The 22,103-nt window shown below is 40.0% G+C and overlaps 1 protein-coding gene across 2 annotated transcripts in view; it reads left to right on the forward strand.

Moving 5' to 3' along the window:
• The window catches only part of CDH6 (cadherin 6), a 125,072-nt gene that overhangs the window by 50,668 nt on the left and 52,301 nt on the right, over positions 1-22,103 (forward strand). For both annotated transcript variants that reach the window (XM_066244124.1, XM_066244130.1), the window contains exon 2: positions 19,911-20,276. In XM_066244124.1, the coding sequence (XP_066100221.1) occupies positions 20,049-20,276 (228 nt within the window). In that variant the 5' untranslated portion in view covers positions 19,911-20,048. The remainder of the gene's footprint in view (positions 1-19,910; positions 20,277-22,103) is intronic.

Consider the following 22,103-nt stretch of genomic DNA (forward strand, 5'->3'; position numbering starts at 1 on the left):
TCATAAAGTAGTTTTCTTCCTCTTTGATTGCTACATTCTTTCGTGCTGTCTTCAATCTCTCTCACCCTATTTATCTTGGGCAAATTCTATAATGTTTGGCTGCCTTGCTATTTTTATAGTCCCATCTAATCCTGTCCAATTAAAAGTGCCAGTGTCACATGGGACCTACACCTCTCTCACTTCCTTGGCCACAGTCAGGCTGCAGCACCAGGAGGTTGGGTTGGAGATAGGCTACTTTCCTCCTCCCCCTCCCCACCAATCTTCTAGTCTAGATTCTCATCCTCGGGGGCAGAGAAGAGAAAGATAGACAAAGCAAGCGTCTCTTGTCTTACTGGTCATGGTTTTCCTTGACACTATTTGATGCATTCAAATAAAGCTTTCACTTGTGAACCAAGTGTGAGTTTTTCAGGCATGCAACAAGCATCTGCCAGTTAGAGTTTACTGGTGAGAGATCCACTTCAGCTAAACCTCTTTCAACCTCTCTGTTTAAATCTCCTCATCTAGTCTCTTACTGTTTGGACCCCCTCACCCAGAAATCATCCCTCTTGGATAGAATACAGACATAGGGCCTATGGCTAGGCTCGCTTCAGAAGGGTGCCATTGACCCATAAGAAAATCACACTTTTAAGGGGTTTGTAATTTGTTGGGATAATGCCAGTTGCTATAACAGACAAACCTGAAATTTTCTACTGGGTTTAATCCAGTAGACATTTATTCCTTTTGTAAGGAAAGTCCAAAGAGGGTGTCGCTGGCCAGATGATGGTGGCCTTCTGATATCCCAGCTCCTCCTGCCTCGGAGCTCTGCCTTGCTCCATAGCCCTGGAATTCTCGGCATTTGGCCTCTGTGAAGAGAGAGCAGGAGACTGCATGGAGGTTTTAATGAGCTTAAGCCTGCAAATAGCACGTGATGCTTCCCTCACGTCCATTGACAGATCTCAGTCACATGCTCACATCTGCTGCAAGGCAGGCTAGCAATTACGGCCTAGCCATGCGACTGGGAGGAAGAAGGACATGTGTTTTGGTGAATATGCTGCAGTCTCTGCCATAGAGGAATTCTATTCTTCTATTCACTTTTACCACCTTACATGGCAGGTCTAGGCATCGAGAGGGTCCCTGGATCCCTCTTAGCCCTATTATAAAGCACCAACCTATTTCTGCCTTGATAATTAGGATAAATCCCAAAACATGAGGACATCTTTTTCCCTGTTGAGCCAGTAGAGGAGCCCAATAACTGGGTGACAGTCTCATCATCCAATTAAATGGACCCACTGTTATGTCCTCCAGTGGAGGCCGTTTTCATTTGTATCATGAGATTTTTAAACCAGCAAAACTCGAATCTTTGGTACTAGGAAATAAAATATTTACAAGTGAAATGTAGACGTAAAATTGAGAGCTGCCAACCTACTCGAGAAATTGTGTTTATGGAGAAACTGCACCATATGTTATTCACTGGACCATAGCATCCTGTAGGACTGACTGTTAACGTGATCTCAATGCTGTCTCCCAACTGTTGTTATAATCGAGCTTTTAATAGGCCAGTCCACTGTTCTCTGAGTTCAGCTGCTTCAAGGTAATAGAGTACATAATAAAAATCAGAAAATCCTATCGTCATTCAACAAGAGCTTTGCTTTTTTTTGCTGTGAAAGAAGTTTCTTATTCAGAGCACTGTTGCGTGGCTTGCTATGACGGCAAATATTGCAATGGAAAATCCTGCAGTTCTTTTCATGTGTGGATGCTTCTTCTCCTGGGTCTGACTTGATAACTGGCCCCATGGAGCCTGCTGAGGTCTGCGGCTAGATACAGGTCTAGAGGCAGTGATGGTTGACAACGTGAGGACCTGAGAATTAGCACCCCCGTCCCAATCTGAGGTTACTAAGCATTCTTCAGCAAGACTGTGTCATTCTCAACAGACAGAGGGGTTGCTTTTCCCAGCCAGGGAGGCAGAGGGAGAAATTGAGATTTGGGGCTATTTGGGTCATCTAAATTTCGGTGTCTCAGAAGGTTTTAGTAAAAATAGCTCTTCCAGTTTCTACTTGAAGCCCTGTCCTCCTTCAGACTCAGACCTGAATCCTTAAGTGAATGAGACTAAACTGCAGCCTTGTACTGTGCTCAGAATTGTCCTCCCCATGTAATGGCTGAGGGTCTGTTACAGGTTCAAGCTTGTCTGCTTGACAATTCCCTCCCTGAGGATAACTCCTCTCCTAGGGGGCGGCATGGTGTCTCACGCTCACAGATTCTGGGCAGGCTAGCCCCAAGGGTCTGCCAGGCACATCCAGACCTGCTGGAACCCCAGAGGTAAACATAACTCATGCTTAAACCTGGGCCCCTGCTACATATACCTAAAACAAACCAGTATCTTAGCCGCTCTCTGTTCAACATAACCAAAGGCATTGCATGAAAATATGCAAAAAAAATGTTTGCTTCAGATTTAACTTCCAAGGTTGGCCACAAGCCTATAAAAATCACTTTAAAAGGAAAAGTTCATGATGTGAACTGGATACAGTTTTAAAGTTCATTTCTTTTTATGACAGTTTCAGACTGATTTTGTGCAGACTTGTTTTACGGTCAAATCAAACCCTAAGTGCTGGCTTACCTGCCCAAGACGTTAATGGCGTCGCAGTGATTTAATGTTGGTGACATGTTCATTTATTTTCTTAATTTTAGTATCGTGGAGATTTTGCTTATTTTTCCTAACTGAACTAAACCAGATTTTTCTATAATAAGGTGAAGATTCTTCTTAACTCAGTGGAAACCGTGCTGCCAAGATGAAGTGGGCAGCAAGGGCGTGGCTTCAATTCCCATCCTCTGCACGATTGATAAAGATTTATAAAAGGCACGAAGGTCAACCTCACCAGGTAGACAGGAAAGGCGTGGGAGTAAGGATTTTGAGATGAGATGACTGGAGGGCCCTGTCCTTGCTGCGTCCCCACTCTCCTTGGTAAGAGGAGCCTGCCAGCTTCCAGTCCTAAAGGGAGATTCACTATTAAGGGAACATGGTGGGACCACCCAGAGTTGTAAGATGTGCTCCCTGCTGTTGAGAGATACAGATGGAGACTAGTGCCTGCTCACCCCGGGGGGGGGGGCCTGTAGGGTGGGTGGGGTGATGGAGGGGCTGACGACCGTCTAGGTGACAGAGCCGGGGGATTCTGCCTCACTGGGATGGGCCGGAGTTTGTCAGGATGTGGATGTGCAGACCAAATGGGAAAGAAACGGCAGGGTCATCTTGGGCTCTACACAACAGGGCTGCGTGGAGGGGCAGGGCGTCCTCAGAGGGAAGAAACCGCGTCCAGGGGCAGTGGAAGGAGTCCCCCTAGGCCATCCTGAGTTGACACACCTAGTCTGGAGCAAGGGGACCCAGACATAGGGGACTTTTGTGGAGCCCACAAAGTGTCCAGAAGAGGAAAAGCCCTCTTTGTCATACGCTCGAACCACACAGAAACATCAGCTTGAACAATTTGACAGACCAAGAAGAACTAAAAAGAGCTGTCCCATTACTCTACTCTTTACTAAAAACTTCACAGGACAGGGGCCAGGGGCGGGGCACAGGGAGCAGAGGAACCCCTCCTGTTCCAGCAGGAAGCCAGCTCCAGCCGAGGAGGGAGATTAACATGGAGTCAGGCCGGGTTGTGAGCATTGCGTGTGTATGACGCAGCCTAACCACTGAACTGAGACAACAGCCTGTCTGTGAACTGAGGAGAGCCAAACATGCCATGGGCCCAGGAGCCAAATATTACTTCCACGGAGTGAAATGTCACCAGACAGTGGGAGGTGAACTTACTTTAGATTTTGATCCTTTCCCGAGTTATAATTATAAATGGACCATCACGGCATTTGTCCTTATTCTTCCTCTCATCCCTCCCTCTCTCTTCTTCCTCTCGTCCATCTACCCTCTAGCTCTTTGTCCAGGATGAAACATTAACAAGCACCATCCTACCTCTGTGATCTCCTCAGCCTGTGTGTCCTTGCTCACAGAATTAGAAGGGCTGATGGTGAGCAGGGGACTCTATGGGGTTTTATTTTTAACTTGAGTAGTTATTTAATGTATCAGAGTGACAGAAGGTTAAGAACTGATACAATGATTTTATCACTTGTATCATGGATTGTTCATATATTTAACAATGATTTATTATCATCATGGATTTTTACTTACAAGAAATGTTTTTAAGCCTAAACAAAGCACCCCATTATCTGCATAGCCAGACACACAAAGCATGTTTTTTAATCTTCCTCCTCAATCTGCAGTTACCCACCGGTTTCCCAAGACTTAGAGGGTGAGAGTCAAACTCTACTGAAGATATGCCATAATTTCTAGAGCAATCCTCCTGAATCTAAGGTTACCTTAATATTTTTTAATGGACTACAAAATAGGAATGTGTAGGAGCAATATAGATTGGCATATGCTTTACCATTTAACATCTTATTTTATTTTTCTAAAGAATGCAAATTTGTTCTTTCTGTTCCCTGCTCATTGCACCCCATTTCCCAGCCAAGTCAGCTAAAAATGTAAATAAAAATGGGGAGGATAATCCACCTGCTATGTTTCATTTTGGAAAGAGATGGGGTAGCAGGGAGAGAGCCTCACCCACCACCTGTACAACTGCACTAAATTACAGAGTGTACGGAAGCCTAAGCTGTCTGGTCTTTGTCCGGGAAGCCCCAGGCTGGCCATTTCTCGGTCCGACATGGTGCCAGAGGCCACAGTGTGAGGGTAGCACTGGGCATCTGATTTACTAGAAGATCTGAGGGGCAGAAATGACTTTGGCAATAAAACCATTCAGACCTAGTATTGAATAGAATGCAAGCTACATAGAAATGTTTAAAATAAAATTGAAGACTTTAATAAATCTTGTACGTTGCATCCTGCCTCTATACCTCCCAGGGATCTTTACTGAGGACATCTCTGCAGAAAAGTTTGAAGATCAGGTAGCTACCATAGCTGAAAAGCCAGTATGGAAAAGCAAAGCATCTCAAAAGTTGCCAATTCATCAAAATTTCACCAAAAAAAAAATTTATATAGATATAAAAGAATTATCTTAATAAATAAGCTACTATTTACTTCTTCTGCACACCCAGTCATTCATTCTTCACATTAATATAACCTGAGACCTGAATATGATCATCCTCAATTTAAGGTGAAAATGCTAAAATTTTAAAAGGAATGTCCAAGGTCACACTAGGAAGTAAAATTTTCAACCCATATCTGGCTGATTCCAACGCCCATTCTCATTCTCATTTTCTTAGGCAGAATGGTCCAGCTACTTCTATCTAGTGGCACACTGGTTTCCTATCTCCACACTGACTGGAGATGATTGCCTTGGACCAAAAAACATCCAGGGATGCTGTGGCAGGTGGCTTGATGTCTCAGGGGGCAAATGCAGTAACAACCCCTCATCAAACAGATAAAGTGCCAGCGTCATTTCTTTTTAGTTATAAGCAGTGGGAACTGTCATACATGCAGACAGCAATCTGTTGAGCTATGAAAAGTGGTGATGCATTCTATTTTTAAAAAAACTTTTCATGAAAACAAGTATTTTTTAGTTGGCGGGGGAGCACTTCTAGATATGGAAAGTTTCAAAGCACTCAGGGAATTTATGACCCAAGTTTCATGATGACCCCTATCTTGTTCTTAGGAGCTTTTCAGATTTAGAGAGTGTGGCTTACTCTAATTGTATTAGCAAAATTAAGGATCATCTAAAAGTGGTCTGCGCCCTAAACAGATATAAGCAGAAAAGACAGCTATAACCAGAGAAGGATCTGTGAGGGGTTATTTGCTAAAATCTTATTCTAGAGATTTTTTCCATATGGTTCAGTGTAATTTAGTTTTTTTAAAAACTAAAAGTCTATCATATATAAACACAGGTGCTTAACCAACATAAGGAAATTGTTTTAAATGTTTATATTAATTATGTCTGTTATAGATGTCTCCTTTTAAGCAATTACATGATTCATTGTGGTCTAGGAGGCTTTCTTCCTAATGATGTTAAAACAAGAAAAAAAAGATTTATTGGCATGAATATGAGACTATCCAACGGTTCAAATTAAAAGCATATATCGAAACAGGCTTTCAAAGCAAATAGTTGAAATAACTTTTTTGTGAACTAAAGCTGGTTAATGGCTTGAGAGAAAAAGAAAAAACACCTCTCTGTCCTTTTTCAACTCCCATCCAACTACACTGGTCCAAGGTATTTCCTGCTAATCATACATATTTTATTTTCATCCAACTTACTTGGCACCTTAATTTTAAAAAAGAATCTCATACTAAAGTACTTACTCAAAAGGATGAATGTTCCCTGCTTGTGCAATTTCTATCTCATGACAGCCTTCCTTTTATATAGCTCTTTTCATCTCTTTACTTTAAGGGCTTGTTTTAGACTATAATTATTCTTGAGACTCCGGGTTAACACAGCCATTAAATCTTGTATAGGTGGATGATAAATTGGAGGCTAACAAGTCATACTGATCTTTTTCTCAGAGTTCTTCTTGTTTGAATGCAATCACCATAAAGCAATCTATATTCCAGAAAGCAAAACACACACACACACACACACACACACACACACACACACACACAATTATATTGCCCCAAAATCTAGGTAGTATGAAAGACTGAATTGTTTCTAGAAAATAATTAATTTCGGCCTGACCTATAGTGGCACAGTGGATAAAGCGTCAACCTGGAACTCTAAGGTCACCAGTTCAAAACCCTGGGCTTGCCTGTTCAGTACACATATGGGAGCTGATGCTTCCTGCTCCTCCTTCTTTCTCCCTCTCTTCTCTCTAAAACGAATAAATAAAAATTTTAAAATAATAATAATTTTTTTGAAAATAAGTAAATAATAATAAAATAATTCATTTCTACTAGCCTCAGTGATCTGGGAAAATTTTCTAAATAAGGTATGACATAGTAACAAATTTCACATTTATAACTATGAATTTAATTTATAATTATGGTTTTATTTATTTCAAAAAGATCTTAGTCTTCCCTTCCATCTCTCCAATGGAAAAGCATTAAATTGATGTTCTCTTAAAAGAAAGGTAACACAGAATGCAAACTTTGTTTTCTATAAGTAAAAATATTGTGGTAAGATTCTTTTCATTTCCATTTTCAAAAATGACAATTCAGAACTTTATCAAAAATCCCAGAGCAAGCAAAATAAAGATTGTACAAAATTCCCTCTTTTCCCTTATAGCTGACTCTGTATTTTATAGATATTTCAGTCCATACCCATCAAAAAATAATCTGGGAAAAAAATCTGTATTTGGGGCCATTAGTGCTGATCCTTTGCATCTTAATTAATGGCTGCCCCTGACCTGGAGCTCCAAGTATTGCACTTCTGGCATTATTTGTAGTTGGCGGAGAGTCAATTAATTGAAATTTTTTGCTGTTGCTAAAGAAAATGTGAAATGGGGTATTTATAACCATGAAACCTGATTTTTATTTACAGTCATCTCAAAGAAATTCTACATCAGTGACAAAGCCGCAGCATCTTTTAAAGTCAGGATGTCAGAAACACCTGACTCTCAAAGGTGCTTTAAGGTGTTTGTGTGTGTGTGTGTGTGTGTGTGTGTGTGTGTACATCCATATATATTTTTTCTTCATATGGAGAAAAGTGCTAATTTTACAAAAATGTTCTACTGTATGGTGGAAAAAATAAAGCTACATTGAAATCCATTAGTCAATTGCTAATCAAATAATTCTTAATTCTCTAAATGGAACTGTAGCTGGGTTTGACAGTAGTTTATAGGACTAAATTATATTTGGCTTAGCTTTAACATCCAGGGAAATTCACTTCATAATTTGTAGGTATGCAAATGTCCTGGCACTTTGGGTCTTGTTTTATTAGGAAAAGTACATTAGCAAATTCTGTTTCCCTCGCCGGCTGACACGACAGAATGAGTCAGCAGCAAGCCTAGGTACCAACATACCTTTTTCTGGGTATCAAGTTTTATTCTTTAGATAAAAAATCACATGTAGAAGAAAACACTTCTCCTGGCTTTTTTTTAAAGTAGGCAGCCTTTTATGATATTTGACTTAATTTTTTTTTTTTACTAATATATATTAACTGGCCCAAAGACTACAGATTGCTATAGGTATGCTAGTTGCACTGCGTAAGATCGGCTCTTGCTGAGCAATGATATTAAAAGCAATACTGGCAAATGTCTATTACTTGTTTACATGATAACGCTGTGTTTTACGTAGTTTTCATACTTAACTTTTATAACAAACCAGTAGAGGCTTCGTTCAACTGTCTCAACTGGCCTGGCCAGGCCCATCTGTGAAATTTCAAATGGGACACTCAGGGGAGCCCTATTCCCAAGTCATTGTCATTTTCCAGACTTGCACAGATTGTAGCTTCAGAGGATTTGAAAAATCTGGCAGTTTCAGCAATATAAGAACAAACTATAATGGGAATGAGGAAGAGAATAATTTTCTTAATAATGGTAGTGATCATTGATAAGATATGTGTAGCCTGACCAGGCGGTGGCACAGTGGATAGAGCGTTGGACTGGGATGCAGAGGACCCAGGTTCAAGACCCCGAGGTTGCCAGCTTGAGCGTGGGCTCATCTGGTTTGAGCAAAGCTCACCAGCTTGGACCCAAGGTCGCTGGCTTGAGCAAGGGGTTGCTCAGTCTGCTGTAGCCCCATGGTCAAGGCACATAAGAGAAAGCAATCAATGAACAACTAAGGTGTTGCAACGAAAAACTGATGATTGATGCTTCTCATCTCTCTTCGTTCCTGTCTGTCTGTCCCTATCTATCTCTCTCTCTGTCTCTGAAATAAATTAATTAATTAAAAAAAAAGATATGTGTAACTTTCTGTTTCCAATAGATTTCAAAATTATTTTTGGAAACGTTCTTTTCTGACATTTTCATAAACCTACTGAGATATTAGGGCAAATCTCAGAAAGATTCATGTCATTTTGTTTTCTAGTAGATGATCAACCGCTTTCCAATATCAACCTGAACTACTAACACAGACAATTACAGTAGATATTAATACATAGATGGGGGAATGGGGACTCTAAAAAGATAAAGTCAGAAAGTTGGTAGTATGTTGAAATTAGAACTAAAAACTCAGTATCATCCAAACATTTCTTTTTGTACACATGATGTTCTTTCTATTAAAAAATATTTTTCTGTACCTTTAAATAATCAAAAGGCCATACACTGACCTATTTAAAATGTAGCATCTGAACATTCTGATTCCCTACCATGGAGTAAATGAACAGATGAAAAGGACTTGATTTGATGACTATTGAACATGAAGTAACAATGCACAATAACAACAAGTTCCAGTGGGAATTAGCTTCCCACTGGCCTTCCCTGTGTCTGGGTGGCCCATTGTTTATAATTACATGTGTACACTGTGACAGTGCAGTCATTAAATTGGGAACTGGACTTCTTTGACAACTGCAGTAAAACTTGACAAAAGATGAATGTGATTTTTCTTTGTTTCCCTTCTTCTTCTTTGACTCATTTAAACATGTATTAATTAACTTGTTCTGGCAAGTGTTTAGTAAACATTGAACAAGGGCATTTCTTTAGTGGTATAATTAAAATTCCCTTTTAAAATGTTTTGCATGATATTTTATGCGCAATTTGACTCAAGTAAACAGAGGTTCTAATTAAAGTTTTTAAATGAAGGCAATCAAAACTGATAAAACATCCAGCAACCCATTCAAGCACGTTGTCTTGCTGTCTAGCGGGAGTTTAATTTGATGGTCAGTTAACATTAGTCTGAATTAGTTTAGATGTCCCCACCTTCACAAGCCCCCTTCTACTTTAGTTTGTCTCAGGGAATATAAACCTTTAAGTGTTGTAGTACCCCTTCAATTTTTAATATAACATTTATTCGATTAAATGTCTTCAAGTTATTTCACCAAAATATCATGAAGAGCATTTAAATTAGGTTACGAATCTTCTGGAAATGAAGTGTTACATAAAACACATGGAATGAATGAAGCTATCCAACACGTGGAGCTTTGATTATTTCTTTCCCATCATAACTTGGTGTAAAGGGTGGCACCTCTGTAAATAGTTCTCTCCTTTTGGGTAGGAAAAGCCATTGTAGCTTTTCAGTGTTAAGAAACAAAAATCCAAAACACATTAAATATCTGGATCCTTCTTTAACATGCTTTCGTGTGTGTGTGCGGAAGGAAAGGTGTGTGTAGTACGAAAGGTGAACAGAGATGGAAAAGAATTCATTTTGTCTGTAAATGCATTGATTGACCCGAAGTGAAAAATATTTTAAGGGAAGCTTCAAACTCCCCATCTTTAAATTATTCATATTTTTTCCTTTTAGTGACACTGTAAACAACTCCAAAAAGCAAAGCTTTGAATACAAGACTTGTTGGTTATTAATAAGTGATTTAGTGGCTTTCAGGATCACTGACATCTCTAATGTTCTTTTTGAATTAATGGGGATTAAAGCAGATTCCTCCCAGTCACTTTCCCCAGACGTCCACTTTCTGCACCTGAGCCGGCCAGAAGTGGAAGCAGAAAGTTCTCTCTGGCTCCCAGCCATAGAGCTGAATTCTGCTACCCTGCGGCAGCAACCTCTCCTGCTTTTGCACAAGTAAAAGCAAAATAAAATGTAACCCCGACTCTGGGAGCATCTGCCTAACACTGGGGTTTACTTAAAGCCCACTGGGAAAAAAGAAAAAAGAAAAAAGAAAAAAAAAGCCCACTGGGCTCTCAAAATAAGCTACTTTTCCAACATGGTGTTTTTTATTGTACTAATAAAGGTGATATTTTGGTCTCCTTTGTTTTATTTCTTAATTTCTGTGAAGTTTGCGAGATAAAGAGGAGGGCTATTTATCAGGTGCCTCCACGGAGACCCACAACTTGAAGGAAATCGAAGCCCATTGTATCAAGTCACCTGCCAATTTCTCAAAACTAATAAGTATTTATGCTGGGGTACCAATGGACTAACAGGCTCTGTGCTTCTACCCATGGTGCTGTTCTGTCTCTGGTCCACCAGTCCCAATTTCTCATTTGAGAAACAGAAGCTCAGAGATGTGGAGTAGCCTGCCTGAGATCACATGGGAAGTGAGAGAGAGAAAGACAGACAGACCTCAAACCCAGCTCTTGTGAATGCCACTATGACAACATCATCAGTCTTTTTGCTTGTATTCATTCTACACTTCCATGCCTTCTCGAACCAAACATTCAGAAGAACTGGACCTTCTCTTAATGATGCAGGCCATCATTATAAATATTCATGTGCTGGGTCTCTTCCAGGGCTGTGCAGTATTGATATGTCCACTCGCACCACCATCAGTCACATCATCACTGATTCACGTGTTTAATCAGTCTTACATTCAGTGGCGCATGCATTCATCCACACTCTCACTCATCTTACAAACGTTTATGTCACGCCACTCTCTGCCGGCAGGGTTTTGGCATAGGAGCACTGCACGTGGCCAGTCCCCACCGCCGGCCCCAGCGGGGACCACTCCATCCTCAGTCCTCCTGCCCAACACCTTTCAGCCACCTCTCCCACTGCTGTTGACAGTCCAGCCTCCAGCGCTCCTTACCTCATCCTTCTAATTTGCTGAGGATTTAGAAACCTGATGATAGACTTGTTCAAATTTTTGTCTGAAACGAGAGTAAATAAAACCTAGATGCTGTTTCCATGAGCAAAATAATAATGAGGTAGTGAATGTCTTCGTTAAAAAGGAGCCTGTGGATTAGCTGGATTTTATCCAAGTTCTGCCGAACGCTGGCTGTGCAACCTCGGGCCAAGCTCCAGTCCCCCTCGCCTGTGCTTCTCATCTCTAAAGTGGAGCATGGCAGGGATAGTCTGCATCTCAAAGGGTTGTTGTTTAAGATCTACGTGTTCCCAGAGAATTTATTCCACTACCTGGCACGTGGCAAACGCATGTTTGCTGTTCTGACTTTGCTGTTGTGCCTTTTACCTCTCAGAGACTGGTACTGTTATATTTTTAGGGCGTCGTGAGAACTCTATTCTAAGGTCACAGCTATACCGAGCCCTTATCGCAGGCAGCAGCCTGGCCCATGACTCCTCAGTGCATCTGGAGTGAGAGCTCTGGAGTCCGATGTCAGGGCTAGGGTCAGGCTTCTTTACACACCCAGCACATGACCTTGGGCAACTTACTCTAGCTCTTTAAGCTTTAGTTTCTCAGCAGCAGAAATTTTAAGAATCTTACCCACCTCACAGGATTGTTGTGATAATTAAGTGAAAACACATTTGTGATGTGCTTAGCACACCATAAGCTCAGGGGTGGAACATGGCAGATTTAGCTAGTATTATTATCTATGACTTCGTGTCATTGATAAGAGGCTAAGCCATATTGGCAAAAGTAAATACACCTTTACTCCTCATAACACTTTATACAAGTATGAGCCTTTGAAAATCATCTCTGATGGGCCTAGTTCCCTCATGACTTAATGGTAAACCCAGCCACGTGATTCATTTTGCAATGTAATAAAGTCAAATCTATTTGAACTCCTCACACCCAGGAAGGTACTCTGTCTCCTGCTGCCCCATAGCCCCCAGCAGGTCCTCTCAGGCTGCCCTCCATTGATCTAGTGAAGGAAGAACAAACTCACAGGCACCATTCCCACTAGTGGGCAACTGGGTTTTAACACCTCACAGGCTTACTTAAGCTTCTCTGTCTTAAGTGGCTATGTGGCCAAAGGACATAACGGAGCTGCCAGAGAGCCTAACTCACAAGCAGGAAGTAATATGAAACCAAGGCTTTCATACATTTCTGCAATTAGACAGATAGTTTGCTGCAGAAATGTTTAAAATTCATGCCATGAATAACTAACTAATTAAAGGTATAACATGTTTTCTCTTCTCTTTTGGTCTCATGAGTAAGTCTTTTGGGAAAAGACAACATCCACAAGCCCAAAGGCACTCAAGATGCAGGCAGAATAGATAAAGGAATGAAGCAAGCGGGTTTAGGAAAACCACAGTGAAAGTGAGCCGGCAAATGAGTGGCAATTAAACCCAAGGCAGGGCGTCAATCAGATCCTGGGGAAGGGCCCGCCCTGCATCCAGAGTCAGCGCCCTCCCCTCTGGAAATGAAAGTGTCACCAGATCTTCTGCGGTTGCAAGTGAATCCAGAAATGGGCCGCCTGTACTGATCTTTCAGACTAGCGATTGCTTTCAATTTCTTAATTGTAAGAGAGGAAATAAAACACAAAAGAGGCAAACTGGCCTTAACACGGTCAGTGAGTGTCTTCTCCTAAGATGTTCTTTAACAGTTTAGATAGTTGTGTCCATCTTAACAGCTAACACCTCACATAACTTTATTCATTTTATCCTCACAGCCCACCTACGAAGTGAGAACTACAGTGTCACTATCATCCCATTTTAAAGATAAAGTAATTGAGACATACATTGGTCCCCTACTTGCCCAGCCAAGGTTGGCCAGGATTGAGCATCTAACCCAGACACATGGAGTACAAGAGTCTGTTCTTAAATATATTCTGACATCTCTCATGGTAAAATAGAGTGGACTTTTCCCCTCATGTGACAAAAGACTTTGTCTTTACCCTCTGATTCAAGTCTTTGGGTTTTTTGTCCCGAGTGAATATTTCAAATTAAATATTCCTTGAGACTCAATTATATATAAAACACCGTTTTCTGTGCTATAACACATTTGACTTTATCTTCATTAATGCAATGTGTGGAATATGATTTTAGAATGAGGGTAATACTGTTGAATAGCTTCATTTGGAAATATATCAGTTTGCAAACAGATTCACAAATTATTCACAAATACAAACATTTACACACACAAAAAAAAATCAGGCATCACTTGATGGCTGTTGCCATAATGATTCATTGGCACCAGAGAAATGCTACATGATGAGAGACGCCAAAGCTGTTTGACACATTTCAGTGGAGTTCATTACACACACGAAACGGAACCAATTTTACTCAACAGTGACTTTGACATTTACAGAAAAATGAAATGGAAGTTTAGAAATGAAGACTTCATGTGAAATCTCTACCAAAATGTTTAATTGGTTCTATCCATATGTCACCACTTCTAGAAGATCAGCCATATTCTATAGACTTATTTTTATTTACACCAGGTGGCAAGCTCTTCAAAACAAAGTTTCTTAGATGATCAGAAAATTGATCTTGAACTAACTTAATTGGCTGTAAAACTCTTCTTTCAGAATATGGAATATATATATTTTTAAAGATTTACTTGTAGGTAGACACAACCCCTTGTCTTTACTCAATTTAAATAATTCTTATATCACAGTTCTGTTTCTTTAATTTGTTCTGTTCTAGGTTTTAATGGAGTCAAGAACATCCTTGCCCCATTGTACCCAAAGACAGGGTGAGACTAGAGAGATTTCAGGCTCAGTGTTGGAATACAATGGGGTCAGAAGGAATGCTAAATAGTTGTAAATAATGAGCTGTTTTCTACTTTCTTTATGAGATATTATGAGAAAATATACCAAGACTTACTACGGGATTTATGATACATATGCTAAAAGCATTGCTTAATGGGTTATGCCAATGGGTTAGGATGACTTATATGTAGACAATATTTTCAGAAATGTTTTTCTGTGAGCAGCATCATGCAAACTACTTTGTTATAGTATTTATATAGAGCACTATTTATTTGAAGAAATAATTTCATAATAGATTTTAAAACATTCTCTATGGTAAAAGGTTAAAGTATATTAATAATGTTGCTTTATTGAATGTTTACTGTCCTTTCAGTGCCAAAGTTAAGGCTCTGCATACCAAAGAATGAATGTGTTTGCTTAAATTTGTAAGCCCAGATAGCATTATAGTAATATCGCATTGATTAGAATTAATCAAGAATATCACAACAAATGCACGCTAGTCTGAATTCTACAGCTTTAAAGTATTTATAGCTTTTAAATCTGTCTAATGTTTACTTATTTGTCTGTAAATAGTATAATAGAATAAGCATCTCAAAACTCAATAATACAGTGAATCATTCAGACTGTTATCAAACATAAGTCATTAGAGAAGCAATTCAATCAATAGAGAAGTTTTCTAATTAGCATATTAATTATTTGCAAATAAAAGGTGATTTCAAAGTACTTTAGGGAACTTGAAGACATTGTAGTTTGTCTTCTCATTCTATTTATCTCTATGAAATATTTTTGCATTATTAATATCCAAAAATCTGGGGGAAAAGGTTTTGCTAATCAAAGGAAAACTCTAGCCCAGTTTCTGCATTAATTATCACATACTCTTGCTTGACCAGGCGGTGGAGCAGTGGGTAGAGCGTCGGACTGGGATGCAGAAGACCCAGGTTCGAGACCCTGAGGTCGCCAGCTTGAGCGCGGGCTCATCTGGTTTGAGCAAAAGCCCACCAGCTTGAACCCAAGGTCGCTGGCTCCAGCAAGGGGTTACTCGGTCTGCTGAAGGCCGCAGTCAAGGCACATATGAGAAAGCAATCGATGAACAACTAAGGTGTTTGTTGCAATGCGTAATGAGAAACAAATGATTGATGCTTCTCATCTCTCCGTTCCTGTCTGTCTGTCCCTGTCTATCCCTCTCTCTGACTCTGTCTCTGTAAAAAAAAAAAAAAAAAAAAATTATCACATACTCTTAAATTGGTAGAACCTGAATTAATGAGGCCCAGACTCCTCCTAAATGGAATGCATTAAATAAAAGTTGGACTTGACTAGACACTTACCCCTGTGAAGATTGAAGCATATATGCATATTGACTGTCAGGCAAATTTTCAAAGTGTGTCATGTTAATGCTGTGTGTGCTTTGCCTGCTACCCATAAATATCCTGATTACCTTCTATACATCACTAAAAAAAAAGGCTTTTGCAAAGATTTAAACTATTTTTCTGTATTAACCGCCTTTGCGTATCAAATTTTATAAAATACCATCAATAGCCTATAAGAAATAGAAACTTAAAAAAAAAAAAAAAAGATCCCAGCTAAAAAAAAATAAAAAGTAGGGATGTGGTCTATTAAGTAATCTTTTAGCTCATTGCTAAACTGTCATTAGGTAATCTGAGTTTTATTTTTTATCGAGTTTCAGATCTTTCTAACTGATTTGTTCTTAACACCATGAGGGGATGCAGGCAGAAAGGTACAATATATAAATATATTTTGTTTTATATTTTTTCCCCTTCCACTATCTAATCTTTTGGTCCTTCCCTTATTGACTCACCCTGCCTGCCATTGTAAACTTAGGTGTCTGTGCATGCCCTTAGGTCTTTGTCCTTTGGGTTTCGTTCTTGACATCTTTAAAATAAGCTAGCCCATCTGATCACTACTTGCTGTGTGGTTCTCCTGTATTTTGATGCTTATACTTCTCAAAGTGGTCTTCCCTTGTCTGAACTACGGCTATCCGGCACCTTAAGCATCCTGGTGTGTTTGTTTGATCGATCGATCTAAGGTCGTGCTTACAGTATGAATTTCTGTTTTTTATTCCATTCATTTAGATTAAGTAAAATCTAAAATATGTATATCATTCATTTCAACTACAGCACATTCTTATCCTATATAACATTAGAATAATGTCAGCCTGTTAATCACTAAAAGAAGTGCTTGTCCAGTACCAAGGGCAAAATTACAGAGTTGAAGCTAGCTCTGAATAAAGATGGTTTTTAAAACCTTAACATGGCAAGACAGGGAGGAGAAAATCACACAGATTCTGTAAATGAGTCCACCCGCCGGTGAACTTTTCTTTTGCCCTTCAGTATTCTTCCTCATTCAGGCAGTGGGCAAAAGCTTCTGCTTCCTCTGGTTTGCACTATTCCTGTGAAATCCTCCACTGAAATCCACACAAGGAAAACAATTAGCAAATAGACTAATTCTGATTTTTAAAGTGCTTCCATTTCTTAGTTTTAAAAGAATTTGACTTGCTTGGAAATACTTCTTGAAAAATAAAAAATAAAAACTACGTAAGCCTATAGGGAAACTATGCTATCTTTTGCAGACTTTTGTATTATGCTATGGATGGATTCTATATATACAATGCAAATATAGTAACAATAATAGTAATAATAGTAATAACAGCTAATACTAATACTTTACTAAGTGCTTTGCCTACAATGACTTATTTAATCCTTACAAAACCCTATGAGGTAGTAACTGTAATTATCCCCACTTACAGAAGAATAGACTAAGGTACAGTGAGATTAAGCAATTCTCCCAAGTTCAAAGAAACTAATAGGCAGAACGTGGATTTAAACCCAGGCAATCTGTCTCCAGCATCGATAATCTTAACCACTGAACAATCTTGCCTATTAAGAAGTATTAAATGAGAATTGCAAAGTTACATATTCAATGGTTTAAAGTTTGGTGGGCATTTTTTAACTATAGAATTTCACAGAGAAATATATCCCTCTAAAAAGCTAACACCAAATATGAGTGGACCGTGCTAATTTTAGTAATATTGTATATGGAGTTTCAAAGATGGACACACCCAGCCACATGATACAAAAAGAGATGAGGTAGTCTAACCAGGTGGTGGCGCAGTGGATAGAGCGTCGGACTGGGATGTCGAAGACCCAGGTTCGAGACCCCAAGGTCGCCAGCTTGAGCGTGGGCTCATCTGGTTTGAGCAAAGCTCACCAGCTTGGGCCCAAGGTCACTGGCTCAAGCAAGGGGTTACCCGGTCTGCTGAAGGCCCATGGTCAAGGCACATATGAGAAAGCAATCAATGAACAACTAAGGTGCTGCACGAAGAATTGATGCTTCTCATCTCTCTCCCTTCCTGTTTGTCTGTCCCTATCTATCCCTCTCTCTGACTCTGTCATAAAAAATAAAAAAAAAGATGAGGTACAGCAAAACTAGAGGTTCTAGCATACTCAGAAACACTGCTTAAATCTGCACCACTTTAAAAGCTCATTACCAACTTAGCAAAAAAAGAAAGAGAGAAATGCTTGACATTTTGGTATCTGTGATATTAAAAAGAACTAATATTTAATATTCAAGTGGTAACAGCTTGTAGAGTTTGCACACAACTCCCACAGGGATAGATTTTTCTTTAAAATGGCCTTTAGGAGTCTGCCTCTTAAACAGCTGACACCTCCATTCTCTGCTTCTCTCTTTCCTGCCTGCACCGTGGGGCACTCGGGGTGCAGCAGCAGACGGGTAATTCTTCACTGCAGGATTTGTCTATGCAAATAATGGAGAATGTAGGAAATTAAGAAAAATGTAATTTCCACCAACTCAACCTCAGTGTAATCTCCACTGCTAAAAATGAATAGATGTCTTTGGAGGGCTTTTCTCCATATGCTCTCTCAGTCCCACTTATATACCATCCGTGAGAGGAGAGAAGATGTGTCGTTACCTAATTGAGCATCAGTCATTCCACACCTGTACCAAGGCCACATAATGACAAGTATACTGCTGCCTGGCGTTTTTCCAGCATGACTAATTGTCACAGTACTAATTTACTCACCTGTGGAATCTTCAACTTCCCCAGCCTGCTGTCAAGAAGATGCATAATAATGGAATAAAGGTTTTAAAATGCTGAATACTATGAAATATTTCACTTATATTCCAACAGAAAGCTTTTCACTAAGTCATGTGTTAGGTGGCTATGATTACTCATGGCTGAGAAAAAAAAACAACTGGTCACATCTACCTTTACCTGGTAGAATAATAGGAGGCAAGTGAACAAATCTTTTCTGACAGAGAGGAAAAAAATTAGTGACCAGCCTAAATGTGTTTCTTTATCTGCATCTGTTTAAAGTGAATGTACCAGTTTCCTTACTCTTAGGCTCTACATTACAAAGCACGTTATTTTTTTTGTCAGTATTATTTAAGAAAATATTTTTTCTATATCAAATAGTAAACTGAAGGAGTAATTTGTTAGTTTTTTTTAAGTGTAAAAATGTTTAGGATGGACAAATAGGCAGGTATTACTTTAATTACATAAAATAGTAAACCAATTTGTGACATCTTTGCCAAACAGTCTGGCCAAAGGATTTTTTAAATGCTAGGTTGTATGCTTGAAAAATAATATTTGTCATGGAAAATTATTACCCACAAGTATAATAGCTGACTTTCAGAAATCCTGCACTGTGATGGTAAGATATGTTTGATGCGCTTATGAAAATTACATAGAAATTGTTTGACCAATTGTAATATATATGCTTGGTTGCTTAGGATACAAGTAAAATTTAGATATAAAAGCCTGGGATTTCCTAAAGGTATTTGAATAGAATTGTTTGTTTAATTCTCATAGTCAATCAAATTCAAATTCTATACCTAGTTCATTAGCCCACCTTGCAGTGTTAATTAGGTGATAGGAGGAAAATAAGTTTCCTGGGTAAGTTTGGGAAAGACTGGATTAAATATAGGCTTGTCATCATCATCACAAAATTTCACTTCAGAAACGTCAGCTAATGCGCATTCCGAAGAGAAGGTGTATGTTCTCATCAACCTTATCTGACCCAGACTGTTCCATCAGCTCATCCCCAAAGCCACGCGTCTCGGGAAGAGTCTCCGCCTTGGCTTATGTCTACACATCACAGGCACTGAATACGTTCTAGCACAATTTCAACATTATTTACTCTCAATTGAATTGAAACCGTCTGTAATATTCTTTACCTTAGACTTGTTCACGAAAACCAGAAACACAAACTCATTTCTTCTCACCGAATCTCAGCCCACATACCCAGAGGTAAGAGTAGTGAATTGATCCGCTCTGGCATGCTGACCCACAGCAGTGCTTGTTTAAAATAGGATTATTAAGTGATAGAAAAGGAGAAAAGAAAACAGTTGCTTCTTACTTCGTTCCATTTTGCATATACCTAAAAGACCGGTTTCCTCATTTCAAAATTGATAACCCAATTTATTTCTGTTATTTTGCTATTCAAATGCCTAGCCTCTTTGTCCCGAGCTTATTTGCTCTAACACTGAATTTTAAGCATCGCTAAAAATGTTTAATGTGTTATTCTTCTTTCCAGATCTCCTCTGAGAGCCAAGCAGAGAACACTGAGGAAGAAGGAGGGGATGAGGCGGAGTACAGGGCAGTGAGAAGGAAAAAAAAAGGCACTTCAAGGAGAGGAGTCCCCACTGCGCAGCGCCTGGACCGGGTCATCAGAATGAGAACTTACCGGTACTTCTTGCTACTCTTTTGGGTTGGTCAACCCTACCCAGCTTTCTCAACACCGTTATCTAAGAGGACTAGTGGTTTCCCGGCAAAGAAAAGAGCCCCGGAGCTGTCTGGAAACAACAAAAATGAGCTGAACCGTTCAAAAAGGAGCTGGATGTGGAATCAGTTCTTTCTCCTGGAGGAGTATACGGGATCCGATTATCAGTATGTGGGCAAGGTAGGACTCCGCCGGGTGCTTTGCCATTCTGGTTTGAAAAGCCTGAAGAAGTTACTTCTAATACATAGATGAGGAGGATGTGAAAGCACTCCCCAGTACAGTAAGAATTGTTGCTTATCTGGTAAGGCCTTATTTTTCCACTTGAGTAGTTTCAGAAAGAAGACTGTAGCAAGAGGCTGAGAAGTGTTAGCATGGCGACAAAGAAAGAGAAATGGAACGCCCACAACCATCCGCACAGGATTATCATAAATCCTTTAATTTTTACTTTAGCTTGAAAAGTATGGTCCAGCTTATTCTATGAAGTAGGATGTATTAAAAATAGGAATAGAGCGATTAAGCTGTAAGGAGAGCAAGTTTCCTTTTTCTCATTCTGACAGCAAACATTCTGAGCTTTAGTCCCTTGGCCAGGTTCAAATTAACTGTTTCTTCACCCTGATGCCTACAGTGCCAGCCATTCTCTGCCCGAATGGAGCCCTGGCTCCTCCAAACCCACCGCAGCCTCAGTCTGGTCGTTGGTGCTGCTGTCGCCTTTCTGTCTTGTCTCAGATAATGAGCAAGAGCCAGGCATTTCTAAAAACTGGTGATTTAACTGGGGCAAGGTTCACAAATGTGACAAATGGTTATGGAGAGTTGCTATTTCCAAATATCATCTGACCATTTTATTGACGGCAGAGAGTAGGACGAGGAGCCATCGCTGAAGATGGCCCTTACCGACGACTGGAGCGGAGTCAGGGAAACAGCTCGGTGCTGCTGTCATCCTGAGTTTCCCTGACATTTCATCAGGGGCTACATTCGCAATGCAGACTATCTGCATGCTGTGAAGATGTACAAGGAAAGCAGGGAGCCGGGGCTGAACTCCGTCGGTTCTGTGTTCCTTAACATGGTTTGATAAGAAAAATCACTGCCACCCCTGTACATAAACAGCCTAGGCTTGCACATAACGGAGATGATAAAATGTCTCCCTTTACAATTACAGCTAGGATGTTAAACATCAACAGTTGGGTATGCAAACTGCATGCAATTTGCAGATTCCAAGGGCTGCCTGGTCACACTTCAATCTGTTATCAGATATCCCTGAATAACTGTGTGCAAATAGTCTCTTAAAGTATTTAGCACTATAAACAAAGGAGAGCCATCCAGGGCTGGGGTTGAGGTAACCAGGCACTGTTCCAATGAAGTGAATTATTAATGTGGAATAAAGTAGAAAAGGAAATATTTCGTGAAGGGGTGAACATCGCCACAGAGGCCCAGGGGCCTCCCTTGTCTTTGCTGTGAAAGGCACACGCGGTGTGACTGCTGAGGAATGACAGTGTGCACATTTGTGCCTCTCTCCACGTCCTTCGCGAGCTTGGAATAGTGCTGCATTAGCAGGGTGCTGGTTGTAAAATAACTACAATAATCTTATAATCTTCAAAGTACTTTCTAGAACACACATAACATTACTGTCATAGGAGTTTTTTCAAGGGCTTTGTCTAAATAATTGTTCCCCCTCCTTTTCTTTTTCTTCCAAAATTGTGACACCATTTTACATTAAAAATACCACATATTTTTAAGGAAAGGCGGGATAATTCAGGACACTTGAAGCAGCAGTGACTAAACGGCATAGGAAGCAGCTTGCTGGTTAGAATTGGGAGAGGGAAAACTGGTGTGGGCAGAGGCGTGTGCTGTGCACACCAGCAGACCTGAGGCCATATCTCTGTGCTGCCCTGTGCCCGCTGTGTGGCCCAGGGCCGGCTCGCAGCCTTTCTGGGCTTTTAGCCTTTACACCTAGAAAATGCATGCCTCATGAAGTTGCCATGTAACTTAAATGACACAAGAACTAGGGGC

The sequence above is a fragment of the Saccopteryx bilineata genome, chromosome 1, assembly GCF_036850765.1.
Source record: "Saccopteryx bilineata isolate mSacBil1 chromosome 1, mSacBil1_pri_phased_curated, whole genome shotgun sequence".
Lineage (NCBI taxonomy): Eukaryota > Metazoa > Chordata > Mammalia > Chiroptera > Emballonuridae > Saccopteryx > Saccopteryx bilineata.